Here is a 25026-nt window from a genome sequence, read left to right as displayed (position 1 = left end):
CGTGAATTCTGCCATATTTTGTCTGTGTAACCATTTTTAAATTTATTTCATGGTCTTAAAAAAGTTAGTACAAACTTCCCAAATAAAATTCTACACTGCTTTATGTACAACGTTGCATGGAAAAAAAATTTACTTCAAATTCTATCTGTAACTTTGATTTTTCTATTTTATCTGCAACTCCTTTAGGGAAAATTAGCATAGGAACTGCAACACCTTTTTTCTAACCGTTTAAAACATTCAAACGATTTTTTAAAACATTCAAACGATTTTTTAAAACGTTCAAACGATTTTTTAAACCATTTAAACGATTATTTTTTTTAAAGTTCAAACGATTTCTGAAATCGTACAAACGCATTTAAAAATCGTACAAACGCTTTTCTAAATCGGAAACGCATTTAAAAATCGTCCTAAATATATATTGTTCACACAATTTCTGAATCGATCGTTGAAACGATTTTTCAAACAAAGTTTCAAATCGTAAAAATGAATTTTTGAATCGTCTAAACGATTTTTAAAATAGTTCAAATGAATTTTTGAATCGTTCAAACGATTTAAAAATCGTACAAACGATTTTAATATTTTTTTCTGCCGTCGTATTACTTTATATATAGTACATATATATGAAGGTGATAACATTGCAGAAAAAAAATATCGAAGCGTCGGAACGCATTTCAAATTAGGGCGACGGATTCGATCGAAAAGAAGGGGTGTAAATTAACCTCAGATGTGGTTTCATTATTGGATTTGAAATTATATAATTAACGGTATAAATTATTGTATTGTCGTTTCTATGATGGCGCACAAAACAAAGTTTGTTTATTTTCGTTCATCATAAAAAACTAAGCAAGCTAACACAACTCACATAATGATAATCGAAGTACGTTACATCATTGCATGCATGAGATTCACAGGCACTTGTTTCTGAGAAAAAAAATTACCCTATATATAGTATAATAATTATTTATTATTATTCTCAGAAACAATTTTAAGTGCCTGTGACCATGTATCCCCGTAAATTCAAAATTTACAACATGACACATACACATGTATATATGTTGTATATGTCTCTGCAGGCTCCTGCATTTTTCTCCTTTTTAGACGGAGGATATATAACAGCTAGCCTCCGCATATTGTGATTGCATGTCTTGACCGTGACGTCAAATAATGAGGGTTCCTTATAACGACCTGATTAGATGTTTCGGTGGCGGCCCCGGAAATCATGCGAGTGATTCTAATGGATCTTTTATATATATCTAGGGGGACACCGATGATGGGATATTGGTCCCATGTGTATAAGTTACGATCCGATTTGCAGCAGGAAAAGGGTGTAGGGGCATGTAGGCTACTGAACTTGCAATGACTTTCGACACTTTTGGTAGGATCGAGTGCGTGCATGGCGAGTGTAGAAAGAATTAACAACCCCCCCCCCCAAAAAAAAAAAAAAAAAAAAAATCCCCGGAGGTGTGAAAAATATTTTTGAAAAATAGCGGAATGAGTTGATTGTATAGAGCCTCTATATAATAGAGGCTTCGGAAAGTAAACGGATACGTATCATTCCTTTAAGTTCAGCTTGACCACCTGCAGGAGTTGGTGTGAATAGGCGCCTGAACAACGATGCAGTGAAAGAGGGAAGCACGGAGGCAAAATATATATATACATACACATTTCTATTCAACAAACTTTTAATTACTATATATCATTGTTACATGTTTATTGATATGAAGTTTTGTACATATAAATACTCTTAAACAAAAAAATTTGGCACGAACAGGTACTTATATATTTTAGCGCAAACACAAGTATCGAACAAAAACACTGTGTATATTATATACATGTACATGTATAATTATACACAACAATCGTATTGAAATCGAAGGTACACAATTTGTATATATAAGTTACGTACGTATCATATTTATTGTCTTCCAAAATCTCGGCATTTTGTTGGATTCAATTATTTAAAAAAAAAATATTATATCTAACAAATATATTTGTATCATTCTACAGAATAAACTGTTCAGGATTTCATGTTCGGGTTGTTGGCGGGTCTCATGCCGTCACAGACGACGGAGTTCTCTGTCCCTGGTTGCTCGCAACATTTCTTTAGAGCGTCTATTACGGGCTGACATTTCTGCCTGTTGTGTCCGTGAACTACAAAACAAACAAAATATAATAAATATTATATTTTAATTTACGGACAGCACAAGCACGTAGCATCGGTGTGTGTGTGTGTGTGGGGGGGGGGGGTCTTTTTCTCTGCAGCAAACAATTAACATATAGAAAGTTAAAGTTAAAGAAGGCTCCAACTCTTGTTTTCGCATGGAAGCATATAAAATAATTTGTATATAGTGAAATGAACGAAATTAACATTTAAATGTTCACAGAAAAAATTGTAGTGAAACAAGCAGATTAATATAACAGTTAAAGGTGCATGGGTCTATTACAGGCACCACGAAAATTATCTCTACTCATTTAAAATTCTAAATTCTATTTTAAGGAAAATGTAAAAATGTTTGTTGCGAGTCGCCCCCGATGTTACGAGTCTGAAAAAAATCTTCCGCTGCATGCCTAGATCGAGGTTCAATGGATGTGGTTGGAAATTTTTTATCAATGAAACACTGGGCTATTGAATTATCAAGGATAAAAAGCTTTAGTTGAACTGTATTAGATTCATTCACTGTTTCAGCTATACTATGTTCCAAGTTTTTGCTTCATATTTCGATAATCATACCATGTTCATCCTCTAAATTAGCTGCATGTGTGTAGCTCCCGGTCTGAAAAAAAATCGGCCAGATCGTCCTAATTCCGATTTTTTTCAGACCGGGAACTACAGACCTGCAGCTACTACTAAATTAAATATGAAAAATGTCCAGATTGTCTGTTTTGAAACGCCCCCTCTACCGCTTCAGGTTTCAATACAATAATTTACTTGTTGTTGCTTTCCGCAAAAAGAGCTAAATTAAAAACATAGCGAAATGAAATAGGTTTACAGTATATACAAAGGCGAAACTTATTCTCAACCGACTTTTAAAGAAATTTACTTAAAAACCTATACCACGCGATGAACATACCATATTTACCTTTTCGTCACGAATATTTATCGCCGCGAATCAGTGTCTCTCGTGTATGTACACGTATTTGTTTATAATATTATTAACATAGGCGTGTTCGCGAAAATTAGTCACTGCGAACAAGTTCATCACTGATTAATCGCGAAATAAAGTTAGTACGAATAAAAGTTCACTTGGTTATTTTTGCATTTGTCAATTCTGATACTCTAACATTTTGTAATTCTTAGACTAAGATGCAAAGCTGTACATGATAATATTTAGTAGCACTATGAACGATTACCTCATAACTGACGATTCTCTTGTCATATAAATATAAGCTAATGTACCATCAGGGACGTAAACTATTATATAAACAATAGTTTTAAACTTTTACACACTTCATTTCCTGTACTCCCATGAGAACAGTGATACATGTTTTTACACTTACCAACAAAGCAATGCTGAATATCACAAGCTTGCTTTTGGCATGGATCTCTTTTCTGATTAGGCATCAAGATAGATGTAATAGCCGTGTATTTACGTAACTGTTTATAGTTGAGCGTATGTTCCTAGTCACCTTCGAGAAACAATGAGTTTAACCTAACAAATACTTGTCGAGGATTTTCGAAATTATAAACTAAGAAAATTCGGGCTTTGTTTATATACGTTAGTAACTCGTACTACAATTAAATATCATTCGATTTCATCCTTACGGACTAACGTCATATATATTGTTAGGGTGCTGTGAGATATCTATCACTAATTTCTCGTGTATTTTTCAAACTTATAATTACATGTGTCGATACCTTGAGGTTTGATTTAGTAATATTTGAGGATTAAGACACAACATATGTAAGCATTGTTTACGTTTAAAGAGCAAACGGACCAAAAAACCCAAGGGAATGGGGACTACGCAATATATAACATTACATGCACGATAAGCAGGAGTCGGGTTTGAGGTTTTGTAACAAGTGAACAGACGGTTGTTTCCTTGAATTTGACTGACCATTCACCAAGATGCCACCCGTGGATGGGATTTGGGGTACTCCAACATCAACCATTGATTGGTGTGAGGAGAACTATCATGTTACTCCGCTGATCGCGGAATTCTGTAAGTCTACGTACTCATCAATTCATTGAAATTTATTAAAGTTTATTCAAAGCTATTAACAGATTGCATATATATTGTGCATTACTCGATTGTGTGCTGTTACAGTCCAATTTTGCAGATTTGTGGAAAAGTATGAATTCAATTCAGTGAAAATAATTTGACATCGCTCTTGTACTGATGTACATGTATAGGCTCATAAATTTATGTATAAACACGTATGCTAAAGGGTCGAACCTTTTGTTTTTACCGCTGATTCTGGTCCTACTTAAAAAATACACAACAAATTGTAATATTGATATTTTTTATGTTATACACATTAAAAATGTGGGATGTCTTAAAATACAATGCAATGATGGCGGAAAAAAAGGTCACACACGGCAGAGCTACTATTTTCAAAATAGTTAGAAATGTGTGCTTTACAGAAAAGGTATTTGCAATAATAGGAGAAATGGGTTCAATGTTAGTTTTGTTTTGTTTCAACAATCTGTAGAGATTTAAATACTTATAGTCTTACTATATTACCTGGTTTCTATAAACACTTTTAAATAAATCTGAGTATCCATACAAGTATTGGCATTTCAAAATCAGTACTTTTTCTATGTTGAAACATCATGTGATTTAAGTATTGACTTAGCATGCTTAGAGAACTGAAATAAATTACTTCATGAAAAGTAACAAATGGTCTAAATAGTTTGTAGTTGGTTCTGCCTTCATGCATTTTGTACATATGTACTAGTAGTCTAGTAGGTCATTACACAACATATCACTGCACATTACACAGCACAGACATCAGAAACATGTTCCATGATGAAAGCTGATCTAAGTGTACATGAGGTATTTTTTAGTACTTAGTGTAAAATGGCAAGAACTGCAAGACTGTAAACTTAAGGATTATTTAACAGGAGATGTCAATATTTGACATGTCTAAGACCATAAACTCTGTGTTTACTTTGATCTTGAATGTCCCTGATGCTTTAGCAGTTCATGAGCAGCAGTCTTTATCCTAAGACACAACAACATTTTAAATCTTTCAGGGTACAACACTTACTTTAACTTTCAATGGTTTTTAACACTGAAATCAAGAAGCTTATAACTACCGGTAATTTTTTTTAATACTGATTTTGATAGAGATACCTAATATATAGATGTAATGAAGATATAGATTTTAGCTCAAAAATATATCTTGGATAAAATCAAAACTTCTCTTCTTTAGAGATTGCCAGATGTTGTTTTTTTTTCACTGATATGGTATCACGTTAAGATCTAAAATGAACATTTTTTATTGACATTTGGATATTTAAAAGATTAGGACATGCACAAGCTCTAAATACTTAAAACTTATAGTTATATGTATATGAGTGCAAGTATTCCTGTTGACACAATTATGAATTATAATTGTACCTGGTAAATATACTGATACAATTCCTTACAAATATAATTTAAACTAGACTCTTGTTGCTATAGCAACAAAAAGGTCTTCCATTCCTCATGTATTAGTCTGTAAAATATTGCATTCCTCTGCTAAAAAGAAAATGTATATTATATGTATACTGTGAAGAATTTTCCAGTTATTTTTTCGATGTAATACAAGACCAAAAAAAAAAAACATATCAATTTTTTTAGTACTTCCTGTGACGACCGGAAGCTACACCGGATCAAACAGAACATGGACGACTTATCTTCCTACAATGTTTTGTCTTTCCTCAAAGTTTGGTTGTTCACTTTAAAATGTGTTTACATATATAGCATAAAAATCAATTGAACATTGTGAAACAATACTTATCAATGTTTGATATTATATCATAAGTTTTCAAAACATGCTGAAAAAAATTGATGGTCCATTATGCTCTTTATATAAGTGAACTTTGTGCATGTGAAAATGACAGCCTGGGTGGGGAAAAAAATTACATGTACATGTATGTAAGAATTATTATATCATGTAATTATATAGAGAACTTGATAAACCATTATTAATGTGGATGGAATCATTTTAAAATATATATAGTTTTTTGCATTCTTCGCCTATATTGTAGGGAACACCATCAGCAATGTGATTTTTATTGTCCCCTCCCTGTTGATGCTGGGGATAGGGACCATTGAAGGGCATGAAGAGAGATTCCAGTGGTGCCATTTCTCTGTGTTCAGTAAGTACATGTACAGTGTACTAGCTACTATATTATTTAAAAACTACCTGATACCTGTATTCTAGTCTGTCACTCAACACTTAGGCGCTGTTTTATGTTCTAATGTTTGCATGTAGTGCCCCTCTTCACAGTGCTTTAGTACTGTATGGATCAATGCTTGCATGTGTACACATGCATGTACGTGTCATCATGTGGTTGATGTATTTGATGTACTGTAACATTTTATAAATTTCAGATTACTTTTTAGTATTTTGAATTAGAACCATTTTAACAAGAGCTTGGACTTTGGGTAGTTAGTGTCAAACAGCATTGTGACGTAGGCCTGTCTATTTCATTGTCGACCACCCAGCCGGTGCTCTTTGAAACCAACACGATTTGTCTGGCTTTTGAGCTATGACTACGCAATCTGTGTATATTTCACTTAATACCAGCGTCATTTTAACTTGTTTTGACGCAAGAAATAGATAGATACGTCCTGTTGAAAGTCCAAGGCCTTGTTAAAATGGTTCTATACATATTTTTTTTAAATGGACGAATTTAATGGTTCATAATTGAAGTGTAAATGATGCAGAATTAATCTGTTGAGTTCACTTTAAATTTTTTAATGACGTTAATTGGTATAAACTTGTGAACTGAATTTATGAATCAGTATATGCATACTTGCATGTAATTCTAATTTTCAAGCAGTGTAATACATTGTATCTTTGTGTTTCGAAAATTTTGTGCTGATGTATCGCTTCATGCATGAAACATACCTGGATCGCTCATATTGATCATTTTAAGTTATAGACAAAACAATTTGGTATCACACCTGCTTGGATAAGAAAAGGCACAATTCTGTGAAATGCTTCTATTTAGATTTGATCAAATTGACTCGATAGAAATTCATTGTTGTCCATGTTTGCCTAAGCCCAGTGGAGGGAAGATTGATTCACCGTGAGTCAAACTAAACAATGTACCATTACCATTTAAACTAGGGTTGTTATATCACAATAAGCCTGGGTAGCACAATATCATTTCAATTACCTCCTGTATCAATTACAAAACTTAAAAAAAAAAATAACAGCACAGCAGGAGTTTAAAATTTTGGCATTATAGAAATAAAGTTTTACTTTCCAGTTTACACATTTTATGTACCTAATTCCAGATCAGCCAGAGAATTGCATTACCAAGGAGCTTACATGTACAACCATATCAATAAATTAAATAAATGCTCATTTTACATAATTATGAAATTAACGTTTAAATTCAATTACTCATTTATTGTTATGACATAGACATTGAAGAAGTAGATTGAATTGAGCACGTCTGAGCTGAGTACTCAAATGAAATATTTTGGTTGTTGATCATTCCGTAACAGTTGTCATCTACGTCGCTGTTGTCCCTGTTGTGTAAATTATATCTTTTCCCATTTTCATTTTCTCCATAACATCTGGATCAGTTTCAACTTTTTTGTCAATTTACCAGAAACTATTCCCTATTAAAAAAGACATTGTTATTTTTCTATAAATACAAGATCCTTTTTTTCCGAATTAAGTGTCCATAACATTTTCTTCACCTTTTTTTATTATTGAGCATAAATAATGTAAATATCATTTTTTGAAATTTTTACAATTTGAACAAGTTACGTGTCAGTTTTCCCAATTCAACATATCATTGGACCCATGAAGTTTAAAAATAGAAGATTGCCAAATTTAGCAAAAAGCACTATTTATCAATGCATTCAAGTCTGTAAAACTTAAGGACACTCCAGCCACTTTAAAGGGTGGAACATTTGAAACACGAATGGTTGTTAAAATCTTCGATGCTACATTTTATACAATGTGTGCAATTCGTAAGTGTATATACATGTACTAGCTGCAGATTTGTAGCTCTACAGGAACATTCTAATACTAGCATGTAAAAGTGGTACTAATAAAGGGACTCCAAGGGAGGGGGGGGGGAGTCAACATCCCCTATTGGGTATTTAGGGGGGGGGGAGACTTTTGAGATCCTTTAACCAAGAACTACATCATTACAGTCTGTGATATAACCAATCTTCCTCATGTTATATCTTTTCCTGATCGATGCTCTGTACACAGCTTGACCCCAAGACCATTAATTGGGCCCCCCTGCAAACATGGCATTCAACTTATCAACTGAACAGTTAATCCAGCTTAATTCCTGATCTAGTCTTCTTAATCAGAGGAAAATCTTTGTTTTCTGTGTAGTCTAAAGTTGAAAGGAAATTATGAAAGAAATGTTATCCATTATTTATCATACTTGTAGATTTAAACCAGCTAGTTTATACATGTATCATGTATGCTTTTTGGTTGAATGAATGTTGAGAATTTGTATCAACAATAATTATAGAACAATTCAATCATTTCCTATATATTCCATCATTTTTGTTTACTGCGCTATCATTGATTTATGTTGGAAACACACATTGCAGATATGCTCTGTTGATTAGACTTAGTCTAGCTTATCACTGACAGTCAGATGACATATCCCAAAATATAAATTTGATTCTTGGTGCATGCAGTTACTGTTATATTACATTGTAATGTATATTCCAATTAAGCCTCTTTTGCATATCTAGCAAACAGACGACTGTACTTGTTGCCATTTCTTGGACGTATAAATCAAAACAATATAATATCAAGGAAAAATTACTCAAAATAAATGAATATCAATAACTTTTATAAATATTATGAACATGATGTATTTAAACATGCATAGATTTGACTTCTAAAATACTCAAGTGTTTACGTTGTGATATTGTGAATGTGATTATTAATATAAAATGCAAGTCAATGTGAAATTAATATACAACAAGGTCCTACAAACCGGATGTTGTCGTATCAGGTGAAAATTTACAGAACCAATCCCCGCCAGATTAGACAAGTTTTACAGTATAAACATATATATAACCTGATAATTATTGGGTGTTTGTTCATTAATGTTCATTAAGAATTTTTGATTACTGAATGCATGTACTTTAAAAAAAAAAAATCATATTGATATTCTGAACTAAGTCTTGAGAATGACAATGTTGTAAAAAGCAATGTAAGCAGTTTTTTCAATTTTTGCAGATGTAGAGCAATAAACCTGAGAATAGAAAAATAAAGAATGAAATACAAAATGAAAAAAAACTAATCCCCCTTCCCCCTCAATAATTCATACTTTGAAGCTAAACTTTCCTCATAATATTTGAAGTAAAACTAACTACCATGCAATTTTAGAGAGTCCATGTTAAAAAATTCATATGAATTCTCAAATAATAATGCAGTGTTATTTATCTTCTACTTTCAGCGGTTGGATTTGGTTCATGGTGCTTTCACATGACATTGCTGTATAGTATGCAGGTATGAGTGTATCAGTAGTTCATGTCCTAGATATTCATGTACCGGGTATTAAAGTTCCATTACTGTGTGTATGGATCATTTATCGCAAAGAAAAACGCTTGATGCAATACACTTACCTGTACATTTTCAAAAAAATCATTTAACTGGTTTGATTTATTTATTTCAGCTTCTAGATGAATTACCCATGATCTATGGAGCAGCATTTCATCTCTATTCAGAGTAAGTCAATTGGACACGGATAATTGTTGCATGCATGAGAAATCGGTTCTTTGAAGCTGATCATTGACATTTTTAAGATAAATAATAAAACATTTCAGATGTTCTTTTTATACTTAATACATGTAGTATGACTGTCATTGAGAATCATTTAAAAATTATCAAAGAAAAATGTGGGTGATGTTATGAGATTATTTAAAAAAAAAAAATATGTTCATTTGTTGGGTTTTTAAATTTTGAAATTTAAAAAAATTTGACAATTTGTCAAAGAAATCTTAAAAACCAGTTAGTCTTATACTGGCTATTCTCTTTTGTTTTTGGTTCATTTCTGTAATCAGCTTTAGATGACAAAAATAAAAAAAATTTCCTCGTAAAATAACCACTACAGTAATAATCCTAAAATCTGAAAAATAAGTGTCCTGTACGCCATGGCCATATATTCTTTGTTGTGAGTGTAGAAGTTGTCCCACTATAGATACAAAATTATAGTATAAATCAGGAATGTCTATATTGTTACAATTAGGATACCGCCTTACCGGTATTTTTTTTTTAAAATTGTGTAAAGATGAGTAGCTTTGTTAAGAAAGTTGGGGCTTAATTAATTACCCTAGTTTTACAACTCACAGGGAAACAATCACAGGCCATCACAAATTATTATAAATAAATCCTATATAAATACATTGTTTTGTTATGTACATATGTACATGAATATATTTTAAGTTGTATAATATTTTTTTCTGACAGCATTGAGGTCACTAGTCCACTGAACCACAAAAACAGGCCTCTACAGATTGGGCTGGCTATATACTGTGCCATTGTCACTGCAGTAAGGAGATAATTCACACATTCTTACACCGTCAAGCTACTCCTTAAAGTTGATGATAGCCCTTTACATATTTTATATAAGCTGCTGCATTTGATGTGTGCATAATTTTCTTTTAATCTTTTCTTTTCAGTTTTACTTGTTAAGCCAACATGTGATATTTTTTCAGGTAAGTCTAACTGAAACTGTAAACATATTATATTTGGCTTGTTCGATATTTGGGGGAAAAAACATTTTGAACAAGTTGGCTTGGATTTGAATGAGTGTATTCCTGAATGTTACTATTCTGATACATATATGCATGGCATTTGGCAATGTACTTGATGTTGAATTGGTGAAAGCCACATTCCGTCAAAAGGGCTAAATAGAATACACAGCCAAATGTAATACATTTACAGTACCAAAATTTGATTTTATTTGTGATGACTTAAGTTTCCTATTTAAAGAGTGATAAAATTCTCTGTGGCAATTATTTTTCATGACTGCTGTTAATACCAAATGATTACATGGCAATTACATGATTGATAGAAGTTCTCTTGTGACTCTCTCAGAAATTATGGATGAAGTCTTCTATCCCTGACTCAACTATTCAAGCTCATTTTCTGAAAAACTATAAGATGTTTCTTTATACAAAGACAAGTATACAGGGTTATTTTCACTCAGTGCTTTCACTTTTCAACAATTGCAAGCTACTTCTCCCCGTCCGGAATTTTCCCACTCTTAAATTCTCCTGCTGACAATGGAACAAAATTGAAACAGGGGCAAATATTATACAGTACATGTATAATGTATTTAATGTTCTATATCTTATGAATTAAATTTTGTTTGTTTCAGGTTTCATATGGATTGCTGGTTACCTTAATGGTTTTCTCCAGTGTTAGGTTAATGTTGTGAGTATAATACATCTTTGGCTGCAATGAATTAATATTAATTTTTGCAAATCTCATCATATCTGCAATTCCACTAGCACACAATTTACATTTGAATTACTGTCTTAATGTCATACTTTCTTGCATAGCTTTCACAGTGCACATGTTTTTCAGGTACTATGAACATAACACTCTTCTCTATCTTACTGGGCTGGTCACATACATGAGTGGTTTTGTGTTGTGGAACTTGGACCAGCACTTTTGTGGCAATCTGCAGTAAGTACAACTTGTAAATTTCATAGAGAACTTCCAAACTATAATCACAACGCAAATGGTTTTGGTGGCTTTGGTATCTTTAGCTCACCTGAACTGAAGGCTCGAGTGACATTTCTGATTAGAATTTGTCTTTAATCTGTCATTGTCGTAAACTTTTCACATTTTCATCTTTTTCTCTAGAGTACCACTTGGTCGATTTCAACCAAACTTGGCACAATTAAAGCATTGTTTAGAAAAGGGCTTTCTTAAATTGATCAAAAATAGGGCCAGATTTTTTTGAAAGGGGGAGAAACTCAGGAAAGAGTAAAAATAGGGGGAGGTGTTTTAAAAATTTTCTTCTCAAGAACCGAATAGCCTGTAATATTCCAACTTTAACATGACCCGCATTGTTAAGTACAAAACCACACTTAGATAGTTCTTCCAAGAATCAAAAGACTATCAATTGTGTGGTAATATTAAAGAAAAAGCTATTAAACCAAAATTTTAGATTGTAAATTAGGTTTGTAAAGATGTGTTACAACATACATGTATTATTTCAATTGAATAAATAAAATGTTAAAAATGTGAAATTTTGAACTGCTGACTTTGACTAGCATATTGAAGTGTGTTGTTGAAGCATTAGAATCAATAAAAATGGTTGGATTGTTGTACTTGTCTGTAGAATTGCTGTATTATGTTGTCAAGATACTGTTTATTTGGTATATTATTCCTGAAATCTGAGAATATCTGCATGCAAAACTAAGTCCCTTATATACAGTGGTTCTTCAATCAATAGATTCAGTTGAACTCTAAATGTTTATTCTAGCTACAACCAAAATTTAAGCACAGTTGAACTTAACAAATTGTGATATTTTTTTAAATAAACACTGAGAATCTATCAAGAGTTGAAGTATTTGGAGATCAAAATATAAATATTCTAAACTTTAGATGAAAATCAGGGAGATTCATTATAACATAGAATCATATCTAAGTTAAATGTGCATGCATTTTCATGAAAATTGCCAAAAAATTGCAAGATGCAATTTTGCATCAGCCTGTACAAACCTCTTAAAAAATGATTGCAAAGTGCATTTTTGCACCAACCTGTAAACACTTACAGTACCGATCACTCGATTAGACCAAACCTAACAGAATGTAAACCCCAACTAAACCCCGGGTTTACTTTCTGGGTTTACTCTGGGTTTACTAGAGTGGACCCAGAGTAAACCCCAAGTAAACCCAGAGTGGACACAGAGAGTAAACCCCGATCAGAAGAATACCCTGAAAGCAGACGCTACATGTGTATTCAGAATATACAAGGGGCAGGAATTACAGGCAGTATGATGATAAGATAAAATACAGGTCTGCTTCACACTTCAGTGCGTATTGTTGACTCCAAAAGCAATTCTCAGTAAACCCCGAGTAAACCCAAAGTAAACCCCGAGTGGACCCAAATTTTCAAAAAGTAAACCCAGAAAGTAAACCCGGGGTCATGTTGGGGTTTACTTTAGTGTTAGGTTGGGTCTGATCGGTACTGTATTAAAATCTTCACTAAAAAAAAATCAGTTTTGTATTATTACCTGCATGACATCTGAAACTAAATATAGGTCACTAGTAGGTGTATACTGATACAGAAACATGGCGACTAGAGCTCCTGAATACCCACTTGGATCTGCTCAAGTGCACATCCAAATGTGTGAGAAACACAATTTAAGAATAGACATGACATGGGAGGACTGTGATGAGTTTATTTGTTCACAATGTGCCAAAACAGACCACAAGGATCATGACTGGAAAACTAAGCAGGAAGTCAAAGGAGAAAAGAGCTAAATGAAATTTTGAGTAAGATTAAGGAGGAGGATGTGAAAGAGATGGAAGCTCTGAGAAGATAGAGAAGGCAGCAAAACAAATGGAAGACAATCAGAAATGTTGTGATTATGAGGTCTCTATGCTTCAGAAACAGTTTGATGAGATTGTGTCAAAACTTGATAAAATCAAGATACATTTGGAAACTGAATTGAGGGAAGGTTCGGTAAGAAAAAATGCTAAAGTAAGTGAGACAAAATTAGACTTAGAAAAGAAATCGAAACAAATCAAGGATTATGTAAAGTTCCTGGAAGAAAAACACAGTACCATGTCTGACTATTGTTTGATAGACAACCACAGAGACCTAATGACCAACCTCAAGTCTAACAAGGACAGTGATAAAGAGAAGGGGGATTTTCCAGCAAGATACAGAGGAGGGGTCATCAATGAAGGAATTCTGGAGTCTATGATGGGGCAAACCCTTGATTTGGATGACATTACTGTTACAGAGACAGATTCTTTCCAATATGGAGATAAAAGTATTGTTGTTTTGGAGGCAATAAAAAAAGATACATGTTTTGTAGGAGGTTTGATTTCGGGTTACATTGAAAAAGTTGATAAAAGGAATAAGAAAGAAATGATTATTAATGTAAATGTTAACGATGTATGTGTAACCGACAATGGTGATGTGTATGCCACTGATTATGATAGCGACTCCATTGTTCGTTTGTCTCCGTCAGGCTCAGTCTCTAAAGTATTCAGAACAGCTCCATTGGTGCCTAGAGGAATCGGTCGATTCAAAGAAGGAGGACTGCTGGTCACATTGAGAGACAATCCGTCAGAAGCATTTCAACCGGACTCGGACAGCAGACGACTAGTCATACACGTAACATTCACCGGTGATCTCATCCGTGAGTACGAGTACCACGAGGATGGCCAGACCAGGTTATTTATTTTACCTTGGAGAGTCAGACAGAACAATAACACTGATATCTGTGTGGTGAACAGAGCAAGCATGGCTGCCGGTGAACTGGTGATTCTTTCCTCTTCTGGATTTCTGAAGTCAATATACCAGGGCAAAAACCAGGGCTTTCAGTTTAATCCAATTGATGTGGTGTGTGATTCACACTGTAACCTCATTGTTAGTGATTGTTTTAATAGTCAGGTTCATCTCGTTAGTCCTGAAGGGGAGTTTATGAAGTACCTACTGACTGAGAATGAAATAACAAAGCCATGCTCCATGTCTCTGTATCAACCCACATTGTGGGTAGGCAACAAACATGGGCTTGTCAAAGTGTTTCAGTACTATGAAACTTGGAATTACATTAATTGACATGATCCTATAATGAGGATGTTTTAAAATAAATTTGAAGAGAATGAAATGCATGTAAATTTGTACAGTTGACTTACCATTGTAATACCAATGCAACAACAATAAGGATGAAACTTTCAGTATATGTATATATTTCATATTTGCCACTGTTTTAGTGCATTAGATCCATGTAGGACACTACTTAAGATGTTGTTAATTTTATTTGAAGCATCAATTTGTACATCGTTATAATACCCCCCTGCCAACAAAGTTTGGGGATATATAGAAATCACCATGTCCTTTTGTCGGTCTGTCTGTCTGTGCAGTCGTGTCCGGTCCATATCTATCTTTTGGAGAGACATTGGAAGTTCTTGCTTCACACAAACTTAAGATTTGCTTATGACCTTAGGATGTTGTCATGATTTTGTCTCAAAATCATTTGGGCAAGGTCAAGGTTACTGGAAGGAAAATTTTAAAATTTGTGTCCAGTCTATATTTTCCTTATGGAAAAAATATATGACCTGAGGGTGTATAATGATTTTATTCCAAGGACATTTTGGGAAGGTCAAGGTCAGTGTTCAAGAATACATGTACATAATTCCTGCTTAGGTCATATCTTGTGATAAAAATGATGAGAAGCTAGAATTTGACACAAAGATTGATTGTGACTTGTAAACATCTCCAAGCTTTTAGCTTTGGTCATTTGTGCAAGTTCAAGGTTACTTTAAGAGAAAAGTGTATCCATTACTTTTTCATTGAGAAAGACTTGAGTTATATTTTTTTTAGTGGGGGGGGGGTGTCATTTGTGAGCTTTGCTCACTGTACCTCTAGTTTTGATTCATGTACATTGCAAATAAAAGGAGGCAATAAAAATGAACAAAAAAAAAATTGAAGTTAATCATCATGCACTTACATTACAGAGTTTGTTTAATGATTTATAAAAAAAATTGAATCTATATTTTACTATTATAATTTGGTATAATACAACAACAACCTTGTAAACTGTTTCAATTTGTGACAATAATATTGCACTAAAAACATGCCATAAAGTCTTGTTTATTATATACCACTTGTTAATAAAAAACCTGCTGTGAAAGATGAATATCATTCATTTAGTACAGGGGAGTGTAAACAACCAAACTGTAAATGTAGAAGACCCCTATTGATTTTTATGTTCAAAAGCTTAATTTTATTTTCATGTATACTGCCTATAATGTATATTGCCTATATATAGTAAAGGATTGTGCACCTTATAATGTATGTCCAAGGGAGGGGGCATGAGTTTTTCACCAACATCTCTTGTTGTACATGTATTTGATAACCATGAAGCTGATTAGATAAGAGTTATGACTACTGTTGCTCAGGTGTGTGATGTGGCCCCTGAGCCTTTTTTATTTGATTTTTCGAATAGAATTAGATTTCGGGGAGGGATATAAAAATGATAGTCAGGTGTAATGGTATTCTGTAGAATCATTTAGTTAGTTATGGAAAGTAAATATATCTCTAAAAAAAATTTCGGGTGTAACTTGGAGGATTTACTTTTTATTCTAATTCATTGAGGATATGATATTAATTTTGATATACAATATGATACCTATAAAATCCATAAAATTGGAGCCATCACAAATATCATAATTTCTCAGTACCGGTATGTATCGGCTGTCATTTAGTATCTGTATTTCCATCTCAAGCTTGATTTCTGAGAGGTGATGACTAGTAATTATAGTAATGAACTCGGTCTGTTTTGCAGGTTAATCAGAAAAGAGTACCTAGGAGTATTCGCCCCTATTTTCCAGCTCCACGCCTGGTGGCACATCTTAGCAGGGACTGGCACATATCTCTCCGTGTTATTCAGGTAAAAGGAGTGCAGTGTGCTAAAGGGCTTAGGAGAAATAGCATATGAGTAGGATTTACTCTAGGACAATTAACGTCTTTGAAAATAAATATTTGTTGATTGATGGATATAGGTTTTTCTACATTGTAAGTGTAAGCAATACTTTTTATTTAAGCATATTGGAACCCTTACCTGCGCTTATTTTCAGTTAATTTTATCAACCAGGCTATGTTTCTATTTGGAAAAAAAAAAGACAAAGGAATGGCAAAATCTCTTTGGAGACTTTAGTATCATTAAGCTTTTTTTGACATATGGTAGATATGTAATCTCACTACAGTCTTTATTTACATGATTATAGTAAAGATGTATATGATAAGAAACACTTTTTTGAGGCATGAACATCAACACACACATGGTCAACAATTAGGATGTTAGAATACATATTAAATTGAAATTATAAAAAGAGATTACTTTCTTTTTAGTGCTCATACAAGATACCTATACCTTGGAATGAAACCAGAAATCAAGGTTTGTTGGTTGTATTCTTTTCAACTTTTCTGTTTGAGGGTATTGGACATTGGCCATTCAATACTATTTGTTTCACCTCCAAACCAAGGAGAGTTTATTGACAACTTGTGAAATTATGAAAATCAATAATCTAATGGAATGCAAGTGATTTTAATGTGTCAAAATGTCATTTTGTGTTTTAAATTAAATTGTATATGGACCAATTATTGAACCCAGATCCATGAAGTTTCTCTTGGTTTATTTTCCGATGTTTAGAAATAAAGGTTAATGTATAAGAATTTGTGCTTTTGTGTTGTAGTTTTGGATGAAAGTCTGGCCATACCTGAGACTTCGCAAGCAAAAGAAAGAGTAGTGATTCATTCCAAAATGTTTAAAAAGACTCTGAAATCAGAGAACAAGACAGATCTTGCATTGTGTTTATCATCTGTTTGATGGTATCTAAGCTTTGAAGGGAAGAATCAATCTTATATTTTCCTTTTTATTTTTTTTTTTGGGGGGGGGGGGGGGATGGGTGGGTGGGTTTTGTGGGTAAGGTATTATATTATATTATCCTGCCAATTTGAAACTAAATCCTTCCAATATTAATTTATTCACATATTTATTTCAAGCATATTTTTTTCCTTACATTACTGAAGGTGTTAAACAAGTTTTCCCCCTTCGTGTTACCTGTATATTTGTTCAATTCTTCAGATAAAATGCACTGGTAATATTCTAGACATATTCACTTAGTACATGTTCTACTAGCACAAACATACAATTTGATTCTTAGCATATCTTACTTTTGATTTAATTAATGACATATTTCAATTGTAGCAAAAATAATCAATGAGACATCAGGGTGTACACGTCAATTTTTGTCATCAAAATTTGTATCAAATATGATTCAAATTCAAAGTCAAATATGCTTTTTCATTCCTTCCCACAAAACTATAGATTCAAACAATTGGCTTTACCCTATGTGTTGATCTCCTTAAAATTGCATGCAAATACTGTGATGAAACTTAATGTAATCAATCTTACTTTTAAATTGACTGATAGTTACATTTATATACTTGTACAGTTTTTTTTTGGAGGGGGGGGGGGGAGATAATTCTCAACAAATAAAAAGAGTATTAAGGGAGTTTGTTAATTCAATCTAGTCAAAATCAGTGGATCCCCAACTTCCAAATTAGTTGTTGTTTTGTAAACTTTTTAGGTGACTAGATCGAGAGTCAAGTTTATTCGTTCAATAGTTGATTGAATACATGAGTTGATTATTTACTTGTAAAAATAATCCACGTTGACACATGCATGTTATGTACGGTACATTGTCTATGTGTTCAGAATACGCTCTACATGTTGTGCTGTAAATTTTCATTTTCTCCTCCTGTTCAATGCAAATTGTGTTGTGTACTTGCTCTATCTGTAGTGTTCAGATTTAATAGTCACACTGTAAGCGCATTATATTTGGCTGTGTATTCTATTTCGCAAATTTGGCAGAATGCGACTTCTAGCTGCTAAATTAAATACATGGCTAAATGCCAAGAACAAAAACATCAGGAAAATGCTAATTCATATACATGTGAACATGTTGAAAAACTATTTTTCCAACAAATATCGTGCGTGCAAATATATGACACGTTTACAGTATAGTGTTCTTTCGTCATTATTGTGTATGTGATATTGACATGCATGTCAGTGTATATATAAAAAAAATACATATGATAACATGCACTGTAGATGCCTTATTTCATTCAAGAACTTAATTCTGCAATTCAAGAATTTTGCATATAATTGCGAGAATATATAAGAAATAAACAACGTTATTTAGTGAACATGGCGTTATGAATAGCAATTGCTCTGTTGGCATATTCAATGATGCGCGCTAGCGCATCATGGAAAATATGCCAGCAGAGCAGTTGCTATTCATAACGCCATGTTCACCAAATAATCGTTGTTTATTACTTATATTTGCATTTTACCACTCGCAAATACCCTGTATTAGCCTAGACCTTGACATTTAGCTATTACATCAAAAGTAAACATTCAGACTGTAATGTATCTTTTTAATTTACATAGATTTGTTAACAGAATCAATGATATGTTATAACAGTAATTCCTTTAAAATGTTATCAAGAACATGTTTTAATATTACATGTAAATACGTCAATTTTAATGGATCGTATAGTGGTTTAAATCTATAACGTCATGGAAAAGTATATATAACGTTACACCTTTATGACGTCATAGTATACTGACAGAGCAATTGCGATTATAGAGAAATAATTGCAGCTCCTCCGTATGGGCTTACAGTGGGAAAGAACAATAGAAATGCAAATATAAAATTGTGAATGCCAAATTTTAATCCTACTATTTGTTTAATTTAGTTTACATTAATAGCGCCATGTGCTTCTTGCGATTTTATGGAGGTATTAATTCCTTGGGTTTATTAGGCATCTACTGTGTATGCATGATTACATGTATGAAACACATGTACATGAATAGAGCTCTTCCATCATCCATTTTATTTTATTTATTGGTTGTGGGGCTATTATTTGCTAGGTGCTATATTTATTATCATCAGTTTATTGTTTGTATATTTAATAAGTACTTGCTGTTAATGTTCATGATTTTACAGTTGATATATTATAGTACCTAGCAGAAACTAGGAATTCCCGTAACTCAGGTTTTGTTCATATTAATTTAGTTTGTTTTACATTATATATATATATCTATATACATACAAGTAAATAAGGTAGAAAACTTTTTTTTACATGTATACATATAGTCATAAGAGTAAATAAGATAGAAAAATAATATATGTATTTTTGTATTATTCTTAATTTTTTTTTATTATAAATAGTAAACTGCTGTATACATGGTATATGTAAGGGATCTTATGACTCTCTTCATATATTCCAAACACTCTTGGTCTTTTCATTTTTAAATTAACTGAATTTTGAATTGTATATTTTAAAAAGGTATATTTATGTATTGAAAACTTGGAAGAGATTTTGAAATGTTACATAGTTTTTGAATTTGAAGGTCACGTGCTAGGGACAATAAATTGTTACATTCAGAATACCCTATTTTCCATAGACAGGACATGCTATGATTTTGTCAATGGATATTTTATCAGGCAAAGAGAGACCTTCAATAAAAAGATATGTGTAATTGTGGGGGGGGGGGGGGGGGAATGAATGCTAGGGTCAGTTGTACAGGTTTGAGTGAAGTCATACCTCAGCCAAAGTTATTATTTCATCATTCCATATATTTTTCCTATAATACTACCATATGTCCGAGAAAAATTAATATGTGTATGCATACTGTTTTTTACATGTACATTGAATTATTAAGAATAAAGGGGATAATTAGAATTAGGGAGGAATAAATCTTAAGATAATTCACATCTAGGCCTATAAATTTGACAATACTGACATGAATTATAGGATTTCGTAGTAAAATATCACAAGCAATAAGTGTTCTTAATTTCACCTACATGCATGCGTTTTTCTTCCAATGATAATGAAAAATAGTTTTTAAAATTTGTATGCTTTCTTGTTTTTGTTTGTAAAATCAAATGAATTGTATCAAATTTTTATGTATCAAAATGAAAAACAGAGTATGCATATGTATACCGTTTTAAGCAATTGGTATATTTTATGTGCTTCTTAAAGTAATCAAGACAGATCGTCGTACAGATTCAGTTGTAATGTATAATTTAACCTTCATGTGACCTACTCCTGTACGCGAATTGTATCTTATTTGTTTAAATCTTCTTTTCTTTTTTTTTTAACTTACCTAAAATCTAGTTTGTTTTATTTGCTTATGCGTGTATGTAAAAATAACTTTTTGCTGAAAAAAAAAATACATATTAAAGAACTTATGTGTTCAGTTTTAATTTCAAACTTAAGAAGATCAAAAGGATGAATATGTACACATGCATATTATGTATTTATTCAGAGCTATGTACATGTAGATATACTAGTAACAAAAATACACCTGGTGCCTATGTCCAATTTTTTCATTTTTTTAAACCATGCAGCTATAATTTTGTTGCTTCCAATTTTTGAATGTACACATCGTGTGCTTTATGTACATGTTTAACTTTACATGTGCATTTATGTTTTGTTTTTGTTGTTCACTTATATAAAAAGCAAATTAAGTTTGATATTTTGTTTGGAAAAAAAAGGAAAACTAGTGGGGAATGAAGAAGCGTATCACAAAATGAAATTAAATGCTAATCTGTAGGTTTTGATGTTTTTTTGAAAAATTATTCTCATTATTTGCGTTTTTCTTGACTAAAACTATGGAAAGCTTTGAAACTTGAAAACATTTTTAAAAGCATGAAACATGAAAATAGTGAAGTGTACATTTGCTTGTTCTGTTTTTTTGTTGTTTTTTTTTGGTTATTATTACTTGTTGTTTTGAAAATTTAAAACATTGTTTGGATTCAATCTTCTCCTGATTTCATGCATTATTTAAAACAGTTTTGGTCTTTCTATTGATTATTTTAGAATACATATATATAGTGGTTGTAATTAGGGGTTAATTATATCACTACCTTTATATTTTTTTTATATGTACAAAGTCATCATTATTGTAGCCCTTCTAGTTTCATAGATATTAGCTATAGATGGCATATCTTGATGTTCAGTAATGCAATTATTATTGGAAATATGTAAAATTTGAAGAGGGCAAAAGTTGTATAGAAAAAGACAGATATAATTAGCAAATTAAGGTTAAAGGTTTCGTTCAGTAGACATTATATTACAGACTTACAAACCTGTACATTTCTCTCCTGTTTTATGCTCAACTTAATATGTGCAAAGTAGCAGAACAATGTGAATCAAATCAAGTATAATTTTTTGTGTTTTGTTTGGTTTCTGTAGCAACTATTTTATGAGTTGTATCTCTTAAAAGAAAATGAAAACAAAATGCTTCTGTGATAATTACATGTATAACATTATATGTTTATTTCATGAAATAAATTTCCTTATGACTAAAAGAAATGCATGCGTTGGCCTTAATAATCCCCCCCCCCCCTCTCACCCCCACACTTCTCAGCCTGATGGTGCCTTTAATTCCGTACATTATATACAGCGGGTGGGCGGCTGCCAAAAGGGTACCCTCATTGTACGGATAACTCCTCCTACAGTTTTCAAGATAGGAAGTTGTTCTCTTGCATATCAATTGTACATATATCAGAGGTGTGCATATTGCTAGGATTTTGATTTCCGATAATTTATGAAAAAAATACCAGCTTTTGAACTGAGTCATTTTTTAGCAAAATATTGCATATAGGGTACTCCATTTCACTGGATACGGGATGACATGGATTATGGATACAATTCACATAAAAGAAAAGCCGGTTTGCTGTCACATTGATAGCTTTTCACTTGTATATTTCTTAATACCATCAATTATGGACTCTTAAAGTACATGGAGTTGATAAATTCTAAGATGCCTAAGCGTAGTAAATATCAAAAGACAAGTTAGTCTGATACAGAGACGGCTGTTCGCAAGATTATAGCACCAAGAAAGACCTATGTGGCCGCTATGACCTTGAAACATACTCCAATATATCTATAGTAAATCGCATAGCCTTTAAAACCAAAATGCTTTGTATGGTATTAAAGATTGCTGCAAAAATTACCATTTTGCGCTACGTGTGATATTTACAATGGTTGGTGATGTTTTCATTGTCTGTAAGATTGTAATGTACATCCACGTGCATATTTCCGTTTGAAATTTAAAAATATTAAAATTAACGTCCGTGTAATGTGTCTTCAGCATACTGGTACTGTACCAGTTATCGGCTAAACTGATAGTTCGGGTTAATAGCACGTGACAATCCAAATTTTTTTTAATTCAGTCGTCTGTTTCGAATAAAGAAAAGGAAGTTTGTTTGAAAACTTTTATGAATATGTTTTATACATGAGCTTATAAACGATCATTGTTTACAGCTGATTTACATCTTTGCATCAAATTCGTAAATCTTTTTCGTGAGCCATTCGCATTGTATCACATGACCAACCAAGTTAATTTTTCAGTGAACTTTTTTTTTATATCGCTGTTTATTTATGAAATTGACATCACCAAATTAAAAAAAATTTGAATATACACTGCAAGTATCAAGGTGCATGTATATGGATATTAGGTATATTAAAAAATTGTAGACATTTGGAAGAAGATTTTTAAAGATATTTAATTTTTTTCTTGCATGTACTTTAAATCTATTATGAACTTTGCATTCATCCTTTAAAAGTAGAGGAGTTGAAAACATCTGTGGGCTAATGTTGAAGGTAAAAAAGACGAGCTAAAGCTAAAAAAAAAGGTATGAGTTAATTAAATATGGGTTAAGGGAAAAAGTGACTACATCACAGAATTCCTCGTACTCATTAGTCCTTCGTAAAAAATGACCGATAATTCATATAAAAAAAACCATGGATTGATTTAAGGAATAAGAAATCATTCTTTGGGTATTATGAGGTGATAATTTTGGTCGAGGCGTGATCAAATCCAATAAAGCCCGAAGGGCTTTATGATAGATTTAATCAAGCCCCGACCGAAAGTATCACCTTATAATATTCAAAGAATGATTCCTTATTACTTATATTTATATAATTTTTTTCAAATGTACGATTAGATTTTTAAATATAAATAAGAAAACCCCGCTGGCGCCTCGATTTAGCGTCATTTGAAGTTACGGGGTTTATAGTACAAAATCAATACGTAGCGTTATCACAGGAAATTATTAAAGGCACTGGAAAATGTAAATATTTAAATATACCATTTAAGCTTTATTTCAAAACTATAGAGTTGTTTTATATTCTGTTCTTTTTTTTTTTATTGCTGACTGAAAAATGAAACATAGATTAAAAGGGAGATAATGAATTATTATGGTCGCTGAAGTTTCAGTCTTTAAGAAATGGGTGAATCAAACCAAATGTGCATTTGAAATTGAACCAGCTATTGGCTGAAATAATACTGATTTTTCATTCAATATTATTTAAGCCAGTAGCTGTTTCAATTAAATAATTACACACCTCGCTCGCCATAAACATAAAAATTAACTTGCAATTCGGAGAATAACGTTTTTGGTTTTCTTTATTTCTGCATTCGTGACGTCGTCTTGCAACGCATCATAACATAATGACTTCACAAACGTTGCGAGCTATTATCGTTGTCAATTGACAATATTTACATTCTACTGTGTTTTCCCATTAAATTCTGTGATCTTTAAATGCCTCTAAATGCAACAAGTAGTCAAAGGTCAAATTGACGAGTTTTATTATGACGTCACAAACGTTGAACGCTGTAAACTGCAACGTCACAAGCGAAAATCAAAGTTCACGCTTGTGGCTGTTACTGTGGCTCTTCCATTAATATTAACTTACCCTTAGGATAAGATAGGAATTTTAAGGTATGAATCACATTTGCAGACAAAGCAAGAAGTTAACAAATGTAAATATAAGCATTAAATTATGATTTTTTGAAGTATACACTCTCATAACTGCAGCGGTGTGTGCATACAAATTTTCATAACGCGCTAACGCGCGTTACTCAATTTGTATGTACACACCGCTGCAGTTATGAGAGTGTATACTTCAAAAAATCATGATTCAATGCTATACCAAAACACACGCTCTTGTTGGAAAATTGCTTGCAAAGTTAGATTGATTTGTCAATATGGAGAAAGTTGGATTCGAAACTCGATTGCGGTCACTTCTGACGGAATACTTGTCCACT

At 32.5% G+C, this 25026-nt stretch overlaps 1 protein-coding gene and 1 long non-coding RNA gene across 3 annotated transcripts; one reads left to right on the top strand and one right to left on the bottom strand.

Moving 5' to 3' along the window:
- Positions 1-1664: 1664 nt before the first annotated feature.
- On the bottom strand, positions 1665-3679 carry LOC117690258 (uncharacterized). The gene is made up of 2 exons (XR_004602353.2): positions 3499-3679; positions 1665-2151 (listed from the first exon to the last, which is right to left on the bottom strand). It is a non-coding gene; the product is annotated as an uncharacterized lncRNA (long non-coding RNA).
- Positions 3680-3792: 113 nt separating this feature from the next.
- LOC105331686 (alkaline ceramidase 3) lies at positions 3793-17787 on the top strand. Of its 2 annotated transcripts, XM_066068519.1 has the most exons (12): positions 3793-4161; positions 5785-5874; positions 6195-6305; positions 9600-9652; positions 9819-9871; positions 10613-10694; positions 10825-10860; positions 11526-11581; positions 11735-11836; positions 16684-16788; positions 17250-17295; positions 17594-17787. In XM_066068519.1, the coding sequence occupies exons 1-12, from the start codon at positions 4068-4070 to the stop codon at positions 17645-17647; spliced, it is 882 nt and encodes a 293-aa protein (XP_065924591.1). In that variant the 5' UTR covers positions 3793-4067; the 3' UTR covers positions 17648-17787. The 2 variants fall into 2 exon arrangements, with proteins under 2 accessions (XP_065924591.1, XP_065924592.1); XM_066068520.1 differs by lacking the exon at positions 5785-5874 and having other exon boundaries at positions 17594-17781.
- The last annotated feature ends 7239 nt before the right edge of the window (positions 17788-25026 follow it).

This window comes from Magallana gigas, chromosome 8 (assembly GCF_963853765.1).
Source record: "Magallana gigas chromosome 8, xbMagGiga1.1, whole genome shotgun sequence".
Lineage (NCBI taxonomy): Eukaryota > Metazoa > Mollusca > Bivalvia > Ostreida > Ostreidae > Magallana > Magallana gigas.
This window is presented reverse-complemented; position numbering and strand designations above follow the sequence as displayed.